This window comes from Paralichthys olivaceus, chromosome 15, assembly GCF_024713975.1.
Source record: "Paralichthys olivaceus isolate ysfri-2021 chromosome 15, ASM2471397v2, whole genome shotgun sequence".
Lineage (NCBI taxonomy): Eukaryota > Metazoa > Chordata > Actinopteri > Pleuronectiformes > Paralichthyidae > Paralichthys > Paralichthys olivaceus.
The window spans coordinates 23,046,438-23,061,269 of record NC_091107.1 but is presented as its reverse complement, the minus strand read 5'-3'; the positions used below and the strand labels follow the sequence as shown (position 1 = coordinate 23,061,269).

Sequence of the window (14,832 nt, the reverse complement as noted above, 5' to 3'; positions counted from 1 at the left end):
TGAGAGCAGTTCAGGAATCATGAGCAGTATACAAGTTTGGCCACATTTCAATTTGATGCAGATAGTTTCAGATGAGATATGGATATAGGCTTAGTTTTCTGTTAATGAGCTAAGAGATCATTGAAATGAAATACTATATTTGGCTGTACAGGAGGCTATTGCTCAGTAAAGGTTACAGTTTTGCTTTAAGCAGGAAGTGTGCTTGTTACACAGGAGGGGAAAAAACAGTCATTATAAGACAGCAAAACTTTCTCTTGTCTTTGTGCTGTGTTTTCAAGTGTCTCTTTTATATGTCCATATAAAGTTACATATTAATTTATTGTTGATAACATATTTCACACATCATTCATTGAATCTTTCCTGCCGAGCAGTCGAGTAAACTGACTCCTCCCCTCAGCATAATATTAGCTAGTTCTCCTCCACATCAACCATTTTGGCATCTGCATAACTCAAACCAGCAGTAAACAAAGCCAAACACAGTGAGTTGCAATGCACAAGCTTTGTTGTTTTCCTGTTTGGTGACACACAGAGAATTCTGATGCAGCCAAGTTAACCTACCCTTTATCACTTCTTGTGGCAGACTCAGGACGATTTGATGTTGAAAATATGAAAAAAATAAATGTGCAATGTGTAATAATCTGTTTTGTTTAAACAACTCTGGGTGGTCTTTTTTTCAGCCATGGGGATCAATTCTGAGAAACTGGAATTTCCTAGCAGTGACTCACCCTGGCTACATGGCCTTCCTTACCTATGATGAGGTCAAAGCCAGACTGCACAAGTACATCAACAAGCCTGGAAGGTATAGTTACTGAGTGTGTATTTAAAGTACCTTAACACTTCACACAAAATACTACAGTGCAGTTTCACCAAAGTCACCACAACAAGAAATAAAATGTATTGTTATTATTATTATTATATATCATTATTAAGAAATTAAAAACTGCATATGTTGAAGAATGATGGAGCATCAGTGCACCTGAGGATTAGAGTGGTCTATGGCTGACCCGCCAAAATTGGTGGTACACAACTGTGTCTGTCACTGCTGACATGAACAACAAAGTGCCGTACCTTCTCAAGATACTGCCCAAAAATGTGTAAATGATATGAGACATGTCAGCCTGCTGTCAATGATGGCTGATGCCTTTACACTCCACCCTGGCTGTTAACTTAATATTACATTATATTGCGTTTTTTTATTTTTTCATGATCCATGTCTCATCTGACAATTTTGTCCAATCACACTTTTGGCAAAGGTCAGACTAGTTTGATTACCATAAATTGTATAATTCACATCAATTCAATTTTATTTGTATAGTGCCAAATCATAACATACATTATCTCAAGGTAGTTTACGTAGTAAGGTTGAGACCTTACAAAATTGGTGAAACCCATCAGTTCCCACAACAAGTGCATTTTGGGCGACTGTTGACAGAAAAAACTCTAATTAAAGCCCCCACAAGGTGCCTCTGTGGACAAAAGCAGTAGTGTTTCTACTGTCTCCTGTCGTAAAAACCTTGTCTAGCCAGCATGTGCATTTGTTTTGGAAGGAGTGGAAATAAGACACAGCTATTGGCAAGATGCAAAGTGATAAGGTAATGTATCTTGTTGTTGCTTTAAGATGGTTATCGTTATTTCAGTATGACCAGTTTGAGATCTGCATGATTTAAGTCCCCTGCTAAGATGATCTAGCTGTCTAGATGAGCCACCAGCTGTCTGTTGATGATGTCAAGCAACTTTTCAAGCGCTACCTGAGCTTTAGCTTGTGGGGGAATATATGCTGCTAAAATTAATATTGTGAATTCCCTTGGAAGAAAGAACGGTGTGCACCTTACCGTGAGGTCTGGGCAGCAGTGTTTGTATATATAATGTCTTCGGCTGTGCACCAGCTGTTGTTCCCGTAAAGACACACTGCTCATCCCGGAGTCCCTCATTAGGTCTACTCTGTAAACAGAGCAGCTGGCTACTTCGATAGCCGTGTCCAGGATGTGGTTGTTCAGCCAGGTCACTGTGATTATGGTCACACAATGAGGCATAATTCTCATTCTAATCTTATCCATCTTGTTTGAAAGAGACCAAGAGTTGGCAAGGAATAGACTTTGGAGCATTGGTCTGTAGGGGTTAGCCTTTAGCTTTGCATGTAGCCCGGCTTGCTTACCTTACTTATTGTACAATATATTTGGGGGGATTTTATTTTGTGCCGTGTGTGCTGCACTGCAGTTGTTCGAAATTGTTTACTGTAGGTGTCCTCTGGGAAAAAATAGTTTAGTTAAAAAATTGTGTTTTTTTTTCTTCAGCAATTTGAAGTAGGTCCCGTTTGTTTGACAACAGCCCTGTGCATTTGTTTTTTCATTTTTTTTCCTCGACTTGGGTTGCTTTATCCTATCTTCAAGGGGACTACATCACAATTACATTATTTTACAGACGGAAATAACTTAAGCAGCATCTAATACAAATATATTAAAAATATCAACAATTAAACTTATATCAGACAGGAGGATGTACATTTTATTTTGGATTGAGGAGGAAATTGCAGGTTTGCTTCATTATTTCACAGTCAGCTAAAAAACACATTCTGATTGTTAAGATGTCTCAATTTCGGGAAAAAAAAAAAACCTGGAAAAATTCCACTTGGTCCCACAAAAAAACAAAAGCTGTAATTTTGCTTCGAGAAATGCCATCACTGAAGTGAATGCTTTCATTGGTTGGTCACAAGTTCAAAAATAATAACAATATATGAATTAATCACATCGGAAAATGTGTCTAGTATGCAAAGGTCTGAAGTGTGATCAGATTCAGCTTTGATGCTTACATTGATAAATTCTGGTACTTAAAAATGTGTCCATATTTTTTTCTGGCACAGCTATGAGAGAAAAATAAGAACCTTGAAATTGGACCTTCTACTGCCTCTTTGATACGTTTGGAATTGTTTATCCTCTACTTATCTGAACCCCTTCCACCAGTCACCTACAGCTTCTGTGGGTGCTGACTGTCAGCCAGGTCTGAAAGTCAACCAGCCGCTTCAGGGTCCATTTTTCATGGATATAACCACTGATCTCCCAGTTCTGCACTTACACACATGAATATTTACTATGTTGATCACTGTGGAAAATGGCCTTAGAGCGCAAACAGAAAGGGAACAGATGTCAGTCAGAAATATTGAATTTTTCAGAATTTCCATTGGATTTATGTGTGTCGTGAGTGTCATCCTTTACTGTCACACGTCTGTGTCACAATCTGAGCAACCTTCATAAATCTTCTTATTACTGTCCTATATATTCATAGAACATGGCATACCTTTGTTTCCACCCTTATGATATAATCAGAGTGTGAATGATTCCTAAACAAACTGCAAAAATATTTTTCATCTAAGGATATCCTGTCTAAGACCAGATTAAACTGTGGAGGTGGATACCTGTATATACAGGTGGGTGCAGTCTGCAAACAGCACCTCACTTTTAATTATGAGTCAAGTAAGTCAAACTCATGGCATCACAGCATTCTCACAAAAGTAATAGACACAGTTTGTGCGTGCGTCTGTGTATGTGTCTGGCATGTGCTGGGACAAATGCCGACAAGCTGTGTTTGGTGTTGTGCTAGTTACTGGTTGGGAAGAAGAAGTAGCTCAAGAAAATACCTTTAGGAACACTGCTAATTTATTGCGAGGCTGGTGTAGCCCTGACCCCCTCCTGTGTGATCACATGGTGTAGCAGATAATGACAGGACACAAAAATGTGTGTCTGTGGGTAAGGAAATGTGGATGGGGTAAGTGAGTGTCTGAGTATGCAAATGTAAAGGGCGCAGATCTCCGAATGAATCATGCAAATGCCATTGTTATGAACCACCAGTGGAACAAACACACACAGACACACACAGCTGTGTGGGTGGAGACAGTCATTTCAGATGAGCTGCTACATGTTATCACTTCAGCTCACTCAGACACACTCAAACACAAAACCACACCTACGCACATGCAAAATACACTTCTACGCAAGCATTTGGATAAGTCAGATCCTACAGATCCAGTAAAAAGTCACCTCATGATTTACTGATCATACTTCAATGTAGCGTGTATCCTCACTCCTCAGTGGCTTTGCTGTGGTCAAGGCTCACTCTGGACGGTTCTTGCTGGACTGCATTTCTAACACTTCCTCTGTCTATTTTTTTCACACATTTGCCCTGATCAGACTTTCGCAGGTTTCCTTTCAGTTGTGAGTTGCACAAATAAATCCCTCTATGATGAAGCTTAAACAATGCAGCAAAAGCACCATTGATTGATCCTGTTCAGTTATATACTGTATGAGGCAAAGGTAAAGGTTCAAAGTTGCCATTTCACATCGCATTTTTTTGTTTATTGCCTCATTTCTCAGTTGTTGAAAGGTTTGTAAGTTGTAATCCTCTGCAGTGGTCACACAAATAAAGTTGATCCATAGACTGTATATTTATCATATCAATATAGATATTGATCACATAAGGTCAGTGTAAAAAATATATTTTCTGCACACACATGCACGCAAACACACATACACACGGTCATGTCTCCATGATTATGGTAAGTACTTGCCTAACCCTGAACCTAACCTTAAAGAGATAGTTCACCAAAAAAAGAAACTCATTATCTACTCACCACTATGCCGATGGAAGGGTGGGTGAAGTGTTTGAGTCCACAAAACACTTCTGGAGTCTCAGAAGTAAACTTTGTTGCAGCCGAGTCCGATACAATTGAAGTAACTGGTGACCAAGACTTCAGACGTAATATAATGTAAAATAACAGAAAAAACATAACATGCCTCCATACAGCTGGTGTGGTCTCATCCAAGTGTCCGCAAGCCCTGACATTTATATTGGACTCAAAACTGCATCATTTACACCTTATTTTAAGACTAAATATCCACTGATAGTTTTTGAGCCTATACACAATATCTGATAAGTGAGCAAATCATAACTTGAAAGAAAAGCAGCTCCTGGGTGGACTATGAAGCACTTTATGTATATAAGTTGGGTACTATTGTACTACTAATATGAGACTGCAAAGGTAAAGTGAACTATGCAATGGATAAATATTTGATTGATCAAAACCAGCATCATTGGATCAATAAAGTTATATTCAGGGTTATTAAAAATATATTGTCTTGGTACAGCTATTCTATGAAACAATATTTACAAATACAATTAAGTGTTGAAAGGAAAGACATGTACCACTGTTACATTAAATGAGATCCATGTCATGTCCATCCTGTCGTTCACACATTTCATTTTACGTAATCTCAAAAGTAACATGTACAGAAGAATACAATGAATAAAAAGAACAAATGCAAGACACAAAATGAAAATGTATCAGTTGATTCCTTTGTAGTTCTGCTTGTAAAAATACAAATTTACATAAGGATGTTATAGTTTACATTTATCTGAAAACACTTATACTTGAAAGTAAATCTTAAAGTATAAGTGTTTTCAGTTTCAAGAAGTTTTCATCCAAAAATGTATGCATTGATTGTTTTACACCATATTGATCTGTCCTCCCTCCATCTCTTACAGTTACATCTTCAGACTGAGTTGTACACGGCTGGGCCAGTGGGCCATCGGTTATGTGACTAATGATGGGAACATCCTGCAAACCATCCCCCACAACAAGCCACTGTTCCAGGCCCTCATCGATGGCTACAGGGAGGGCTTGTATGTATCCCATCATACACTCAAACACATACTCTCCCTTTCAAGCTCAATCTCTGTTCGCAATGATCGATGCTGGTGATTGCTCCGTAATTACTGCTCCTTGACCTCAGTGCCACATTTGACAACATTGATCATAACATCCTCATCAATAGACTAACACAGTGCGTTGGCATATCTGGAAGTGCCCTAAGATGATTCAAGTCTTAGCTCTCAGATCGCGAAATTTCTGTTTCCATTGGAAATAACATCTCGTCCTCGGCACGAATAATGTGTGGGGTGCCACAAGGTTCTGTTCCCATCCTATTTTTGCTGTGCATGCTTCCATTACGAAATGTCATCAGCCATTTTAAAGGGATATCCTATCATTTCTATGCTGAAATCTGTCTTTTATACCAGACAACGTCTGCCTTGTGAGTGTCTTAACAGAATGCCTAACTTGCATTAAGTAAGTATTAAGGATTTGGCCTTAATTTCCTTCTTTTAAACTCAAACAAAATTGAAATAATAATCTTTGGTCCCCACCAGCTAGAGCAGGCAAACTCCTATCATTTATCGGTCCCCTTAAAACCAATATTAAAACAACAGCAAAAAATGTAGCTGTCACATTGGATTTCCATCTGAATTTTAAAACATGTTCATGAAATCATTAAATCCTGCTGCTTTCATCTACAAAATAATTCTAAAATTAAATCAGTTCTATCTCTCCCTGACTTAGAAAAGCTTACATGCCTTTGTCTTTTCCCATCTGGATTATTGCTATGCACTTTGTACGTGCCTTAGTCAAACCTTAGTAATTCGTATGCAACTTGTTCAAATACTGCTGCCCGTATTTTAACTGAAACAAACTGTAGGTCTCGTATTACTGGTACTACTGTGTTACTTTATCTTACTTTCATTGTAACCACTTTTTTTTAATGTAGTTTCTTAAATAGGACAGCTTTTGACTCCACTGCCTATGAGAGTAGGTGTTTGAATTAGTTTGAAAATTCTCACCCCTCTTTACCACCCACCTCTCCTCTCTTCCCTGTTTCATCCGCTCACCCCAACCGGTCGAGACAGATGGCCACCCACATTGAGTCTGGTTCTAGAGTTTTTTTCTAGTTAATGAGGTGTTGTCTCTCCACAGTCGCCAAAGTGCTGCTCATTGTGGGAACTGTTGTTTCTCTATCATTGTTAAGGTCTTGACCTTATTATGTTATGATTTGGCTCCTTAAATCTAACTAGTTAGATACTTTTTATATTAGTTCATTCATTTTTTGCCATGGATTTTTGTGCAGCATTTTGTAACCTTGTTTAGTTAAGTGCTATACAAATAAACGTATAAGTATATGATGTGTAAAAGCACGGTGATCATATGCAAGAAGTTCCATTACATCCTTTTCACATCATAAAATATGATTTGTATAATCTGACATAAGTCAGTATCAGTCGCTTCTCTGTCCTCTCTCCACGGCTGCTGTGATTGTCTACAGGCTCCACTGTTAGAGATGGAGAGGGGAGGGCTGTTTTTTCTCAGACAGTATATGAGTTCATGAGAGTATAAACAGGTTCATGACAAACTAGCATCTCCATTTTAATTTGCTAATTACCTTAGCAACACATAGCTTTGTTTATGTAAATCATATCACCTGCGGACTGTGTTGAACAGATGGTTTTTATTTTTTAACTATAAAACTAACAAGCGTTACTGTTGTCAACAATATCACTTCACTTGCTTCACTGTTGTCAACAATATCACTTCACTTGCTTCACTGTGTCTCTACAGCATCTCTGCTCTCACCGTGCTGTGTGTGTGTGTGTGTGTGTGTGTGTGTGTGTGTGTGTGTGTGCGCGTGTGCGTGTGTCTGTGCATCAGACACATACCAGCCAGATTTGCAAGCAGTCTACAGGCCATGTATAAAATTAAAACAGGCCTGAAATAGATGTTTTTTGGGATCTTTTGTCTGAGGTTGTTCACAGATTGCAGTTTTTTTATTTTGAAGTCCAGAGGAGGGCGGAGGAGGGGTGGTGGTAGGGTGGTGATCCTGTTTGAAGCACCTCTGTTTTTGTTCAAGTAGAGGCCCAAGCAACTGTAGGGGAGGTGAAGTTATTAGTTGCTCTTTCGTGTCCTTCTGGTTATATCAAGGCTTGCATGAATAAAAAATTGACCTTAAGTGAAAAAGAGTTTCTGCAGTTTGGTAAAATCACTCACGGCCATGTTTTCCTTTTTAATCCAATGCGAATATAGTACCAGTAACGCATATGCTATTTTATTTTTTAAGTTTTGAATTGCACATCTCCTATAATTGGTATTTTGAATCAATTCATTTAAATCCTGTTATATGATGTTGTTTACTTTTTCATATGTCTAGACTGTCAGAGATAATAATCCCTTTAGTGCAGTAAGTGAAATGCATCCCAGAGAAATTGCCAAAGAAATGAGCTTGATCCAAATGTTTTGATCAAATACCTTTATGTGTGTCTGTATCTGCTGTCTCGCTAACACTTCTTTCTTTATTTGCAGCTACTTGTTCCCTGATGGTCGCAGTTATAATCCTGACCTCACTGGTTTATGTGAGCCAACGCCTCATGATCACATCAAAGTCACACAAGTGGGTTTGTGTGTTTGTGAAAACATAGTCATGGAATTTTTGTGTCACAAAGCCAGTAGCTCAGTCTTCTTCATGACATTTGAGTGTAGAAAATGTCATGAAGAAAATGTGTGGGTGTGTTTAAAAAAAAAAAAAGGATTTGCAGCTACAGTCACTCCCAACTCCGAATGTCGAAAACAGCTATATAACTGCATAACATCTGCTATTAGATGATGCATCATTCTAAGACTGTGTGGCTTTCTGATTTATTTAGATTTATTCAGAAACTGATTATTGTGCATAGTGAGGCTGAACCTTGATTGTCTACCCAGAAGTGACAGCACATATTTCCGGTTTGAAAACAGCCAGCGATATGTTCACCCAGTCAGGTGTAATGTTTAATGAATATTTTCTTTAAGGATGTTTATCTTAAGATAATCCCAAATTGGAGAAGTGTATATTGCTTCATCCAAACAGGGGATGATATAACATATTAGTAAAATGGAAATTGTCATGTGATTTGTTTTACAGAGATTTTATTTCAATCAATTCAAATAAATATAATATAATCCAAATATGTATATTTTGATTTTCATATCAGGTGATGAATAATAGGTTTGCTCTGCCTAAACAGGAACAGTATGAGCTCTACTGTGAAATGGGCTCCACCTTCCAGCTTTGTAAGATCTGTGCTGAGAACGACAAAGATGTCAAGATCGAACCTTGTGGTCACCTAATGTGTACTTCCTGTCTGACAGCTTGGCAGGTAAAGAAATGAACCACACTACATTATGTGATTTCACCAGTAGATCTTGTTTGCATCTAAAAACAAAAGAAGAAGCAGCTGTCAGTACATGATGCCCCCCCCCTTTATTTCACGCACCATTCTATCGTACTCACTCTCAATCATTGTATTATCAGCACCAGCAGTGTTTTTATGACATCACTGTGGCCACCAAATAATCTGTCTTTCTTCCCCATCACCTCACTAACATACACCCCGATGTCGGTGTCAGAGAGTTTTGCTTATTCTTCTCTTCGCTTGATGCTGATTCACCCTATAAACCCATTGGTCAGCAGGATAATTTAATATGCATGAGGTGCTTTGCATGGACCAGCAACTGGTCTTGCAATCACAAGATGGTTGCAGATGGTTCAAAAATAAAGACCTCTGAACAGCAGACATATCAGATCTCATTTAGTAACATCAACATACATTAGTAACGTGTTCCAGCTATGCAAATCAATCTTTGCTAAATGGAACAGCTTCAAGTAGAGACAAACTGAAAAAATTGACTATATTATATATTAATGTTGTGTTTTCAATCAATCAATCAATCAATCCAATTTTATTTTTATAGCCCATATTCACAAATCACAATTTGTCTCATAGGGCTTAACAAGGTGTAATATCCTCTGCCCTTAACCCTCAAGAAGAGTAAGAAAACACAACCCAAAAAATGTAGAAACCTCAGAGAGGCACAATATTTTGCATCTATGTATTTGGCAGTGGAGCTTTAGCGAAGGAGGACCAGGAAATGATTCAGAAGACTGTGAGTGCACAGGCTTATACATGAAGTCGAGTTGAGTGTTGTTTTTCTGTCAGTCAGAGCTATAATAGTTTCCATTTATCATGAGCCTTTTGTTTGAGTCATCTCAATCAGGAGCATTAATACACATTACAGTGATAATACCATTAAGATTAAACACATTTTAGCCATTAAAATTAAAATGTATAATACCATTAAATACTTTCTCTGTTTCGCTAACCAAAGTGATGTTCTCTCTCTCTCAAATTCAGCCAAAATGTTTTGAAACAATAGATCTATAAGTTGTGTAACTCTGATTCAAATGTGATTTTTTTTTTTTTACTGCATTTATATAGCACATTGCTTTTCTAGTCTTAGTTACACTAGTGAGTATTTTTCTCCACATCAATCATCAATGAAATTGTGAGTCAGAGTCAGAGGAAACCCTCCTCCAATGTGATGGTGAGTAACCCAGCACCAATCCATTCCAGGTCATTGACACAGTGGTGGTTCCCTGACTTTCTTCTGTACCTTTATATTACTCAGCAGGGCTGCAACAAACACACTCCTCACTCAGAACTGTCCTATGATCTATGCACTATAATATCCTGGTTTCTTTATTGACAATTATTGATCTCTGCAGAGTGTGGGAGCACATGAGGACTCCCTTGTTCTAGTTATTAGTTTTATCCCAAATCAATGCTGTGAGGACACAGAATAATTCTCTTTGCTTTTCTGTGTCTTGTTTTGTGGTTTGTGTGTCTCACTACTAATTATATGAAGTGTTAGCAAGTAGTAACTAGTTCAACCCACAAAGTATTAAGTCATAATTGTAACACGTTAAAGGCTAAAACTCTATATTTTCTAATACAATAATAATAATTTAAAAACAATCATCTTTTGTCTACTTAGATATTTTTGTTCCCCCATCTATACTGTTCTATTGTTTAGTAATATTAGACAAGATTGGATCTCTTTCCTTGTTTCTAAGATGAATATTTTTGTTAATAAAATTTACATGATGTTACCCAGATTGCATTCGAATGATCTCTGTAATGTTTTCAAATAGGGTCCTTGAAGAATAGTTGTCTCAGCTGTCTGTCGCTGTGGGTCTTATTGAGATCAAGTTTCGAGCATACATTTGGTGGTTTCTCCATTAATGCCCCTATATGGCTGTTACAAATTCCGCTTTATCCTCTGTAAACATAGTCTGCCTTTAATTGTAGCCACTGAGTCAGCAGAGAGAGATGCACTCAAAACCCAAACCTCCTTTATTATCTGATTTATGACCTCAGTTTGACACCGTCTGCCATGTGGCCAAGTTTAAGAACTAAGAAAAAATCTACATGAGCAAGTGTCCAGTCAGCTTTGCTAGTCGTTTCACAAATGACGTGAAAAGTCAGTCAGAGATAAGGAATTGGTGAAGTCGTAATCTTAACCATGTGCATCCCAGCGGTGTGAAGCAACAACCATACTGATCCAAATTTTTGATGTTTACAAATCACAATGGGTGTAAAGAGACACTTGTTTCTTTACCAGTTTCAGACCGATGCAGTTGTCATTTTGCATTTCCCCATTTTGTTTGAATAGAAAATGCACTTACACTGTGTTGGTCATGAGGTGAGGTCATGTGTATTGTTGGTGTATTGGTTTTCTGAGGCAAAACCTGTTCTAAAGACAAACAGCACTATTTTAGCATTGTATCGCCAATATCAAGCCTGAATCCACTTTTGCTAATTTAACAAGGTTAACGTTTGTCTCCTAATTTATCGTGTGTGTGTGTGTGTGTGTGTGTGTGTGTGTGTGTGTGTGTGTGTGTGTGTGTGTGTGTGTGTGTGTGTGTGTGTGTGTGAGAGAGACGGAGAGAAGAGAGAGAGAGAGAAAGATATTGTTTCATGCAATCTCTCATCCTCTGTTGCAGGAATCAGATGGTCAAGGTTGTCCGTTTTGCCGTTGTGAGATCAAAGGCACAGAGCCCATCATTGTGGATCCTTTTGACCCACGAAATGAGGGCACCAAGTGCTTCTTCCTGGACCAGCACAGCTGCAACATGCTGGAGCTGGATGACGAGGAAGACAGAGAGGACTGCCTGGTCATGAATGGACTTGCCAACATTAGGAAGGTAAACATTTGATTTATTGATTTGTAAAGACTTCTGATTTGCCCATTTTCTAAGAATGACATTACTTAATTGTGTGTGAAAAAGACCATTATTTTAAACTGGATGTGTATAGTCAATTTGGTTATCATTGTATGATTAAGTGGGATAGGAATGACTGTATCATTGTTCTTCTAACTGGGGTGCACAGTTTAACACAAGGATCCAAGAGCCATTTAACCATTTACTGAGTGGGCTTAAGAATGGTGGAGGATTGATGAACTTGTGACAGATTGAGCCATTGTTTCTCTTGAATAAGAATACAAAACAGTTTGTCTAACTTACTTAGTGGTAAACACTTCTAAACAAATGTAGGTATGGCAGCATAGTGTCCAACAAAGGACAAGGGACCTGAAAAGACTACAACCAACCTCCCAATCCCCCAACTCCTCCCCTATCCACAGGGGAAACTCTCAACCCACCCCTTGTCTCAAAGATTGACCTACAAACTTGAGATTTTGAACACTGTGACAATAAAATGATTTAGTCCTACTTACAGTGAAGTATAGGATAAACCTTAAACATAAGTGTAACATCCTACACAATGCAAGAATCAAAAGCAATTTGATAAGCAGATTTTTTTAACTTTTAGAAATAAAAAGTTAAGGAGAGTCAGTCCACAGCCCAGTTTGGTAAATAATAGAAATTCCTCTCTTTGATCTGGTCATAAACACCACTTTAAGAAATTGAACTATTTTTCAGCACTGTACTGAGCGCCAGAACTCCCCCATGGTGTCGCCCAGCTCTTCACCTGTCAGCCAACACAGGAAAGCCCATGGAGGGGAACCCAGTCATTGCGTCCAGCACCTTGGCCTTCCTCCTGTTCCACCACGACTTGACCTCATCCAGAAAGGTGCCATCCGCTCCCCATCTGCCAGTCCCACTGCCTCTCCGAAGGTAAGTCACAGCATTTCCCAGAGAAAGAGAAAAATGGGCTACGTTTATATTCTCCCAATGGCTGTCACAGATTTGCTCAAAACAACATACAATACTAAACTAAACAAAGAGGATGTATATAAAGAAAATGCATTAAAGCCTGTTAAAGCATAGAAGAAGAGAAAAGACAATATTGTACTTAAAAAAACATGTAAGAAACATATCTACAATGAAGCTGCACAAGACCTCGAAGCTCTCTGATGGAATTAAGTGAGGCACAATATAAATGTTGAATTTCTGAAGGTTTTCTGATCGGTATCATGATACAGGACAGTTGAACCGGGACACACCAATATGCTGCCACAGCAGGAGCAACCTGTTGAGCTCTCATCACTTAACCAATGTTTTCTTTTCAATTCACAATTAAAACCACACAGCACATGTACAAAATATTTGTTCTACATAAAGTTAGGCAAAGCTGTATGCTTAGTAAATATTACACACAGATGCGCACATTGAATATATCCCAGACAATGACAGCTTTCATACCATATGATGACAAATTATTGGTTGATCTAAATATACAGTCGATCAAAATGTTTTACATTATATTTTATCCATTCAATTAAAATGTATTTGTACGGCACCAAGTCATAATATACATTATCTAAAGGCACTTAACATAGGTCAAGACCTTACAATTTATGGAGAACCTCAACAGTTCCCACAATGAGCAGCACTTTAGTGACTGTGAAGAGAAAAAAAACCTCCCTCATTAACTGGAAGAAACCTCTAGAACCAGACTCAATGTCATCTGCCTCGACCAGTTAGGGTGGAGAGAGAAGAGTGATAATTATGGATGTAAAGATGTTATTAATACTAGCAGCAACAGTCATTATTGTAGTTCATAGTGATGTCATGACATCATTTCAAATGATCATTAAATATTTTTCGATACAAATTGTCGGCCGGACTGATCAGCACCAAAAGTAAATCTTCTACACATACCTTCCACAGTGTGTTACTGATATTATAATATATTACCAATACCAACAATGTTGATGAAAATCAGTTAATGTGTTAAGTTGGAGTTGTTTTGTACACACACACACACACACACACCCAAACACGCACATGCACACACACAGCATTTGTCTTAACTGTCGATTAGGAGAATCATTGCAATCATTGCAACCCTTCCCAGAAACTGTAATGAGTAATTTCCTCTCAGTAGCCTGTAGAGATAGAAAAGCCTGGAAAAATCTTTTTACAGTAAGCTCAGACTTTATTTGGATCTTACCCATTAGCTTCCACAAAGTGCTGAAAGCCTCCACAAAACCACCCTCAGTAAAAACAATGTACATGGTTTAGTGTTATTAAAGCTGGTCTCTTATCTCTCAACCTCTGCAGTCTTCACCAGGTATGTCCAGGAAGCAAGACAAGCCTCTCCCAGCCCCGCCGCCTCCTCAGAGGGATCCACCTCCACCGCCTCCACCCGAGCGACCTCCTCCAATTCCTGAGTCACGCCACTCTTGGCTTCCCAGTTCCTCTTCCATGTCCTCTTCTACTGGGGCACTGTCAGACTCCCAGGTGGCCGCTGAGACACGCTGTACCAAAGACAACCATTTGGCAGATGCCCACAGGGCTGGAGTAGAACACCAGCTACAGCTCCCTGCCGGCCCCTCTCACCTGAATGGAAGACCCCTCAGTTGTCCATCTGCAGGCTTTGGAAGGTTACATCACAGAATGGAGGGGACAGGAAACCAGGAGAGCTCAAAGGTAGGGCTAAGGTTGGGTTGTTTTTTGCTTTTGGCAGTTTGCAGTAGTTTTAGTTGTATTACATGTATGTGCCTTTCTTAAAGGTTCAGAATTTAGTGACCTCTAGTGACGAAGTGGTATGTTGCAGCTGAATACCCCTCATCTCACCATCCCCTTACAAACATGAAGGCGAACCTGTGGAAGCCTTCAGTTGGCATAAAAACTCAAAAGGTTTAGTTTGTCCAGTCTGGGCTACTGTAAAAAACAT

General features: G+C 38.7%; 1 protein-coding gene across 3 annotated transcripts in view; it reads left to right on the top strand.

Annotated features, from left to right (window-relative positions):
* The window catches only part of cblb (Cbl proto-oncogene B, E3 ubiquitin protein ligase), a 48,419-nt gene that overhangs the window by 22,191 nt on the left and 11,396 nt on the right, over positions 1–14,832 (top strand). For all 3 annotated transcript variants that reach the window (XM_069539741.1, XM_069539740.1, XM_069539739.1), the window contains exons 6-12: positions 678–799; positions 5,536–5,673; positions 8,177–8,264; positions 8,878–9,009; positions 11,694–11,894; positions 12,633–12,827; positions 14,217–14,585. In XM_069539741.1, coding sequence (XP_069395842.1) covers positions 678–799; positions 5,536–5,673; positions 8,177–8,264; positions 8,878–9,009; positions 11,694–11,894; positions 12,633–12,827; positions 14,217–14,585 — 1,245 coding nt within the window. The remainder of the gene's footprint in view (positions 1–677; positions 800–5,535; positions 5,674–8,176; positions 8,265–8,877; positions 9,010–11,693; positions 11,895–12,632; positions 12,828–14,216; positions 14,586–14,832) is intronic.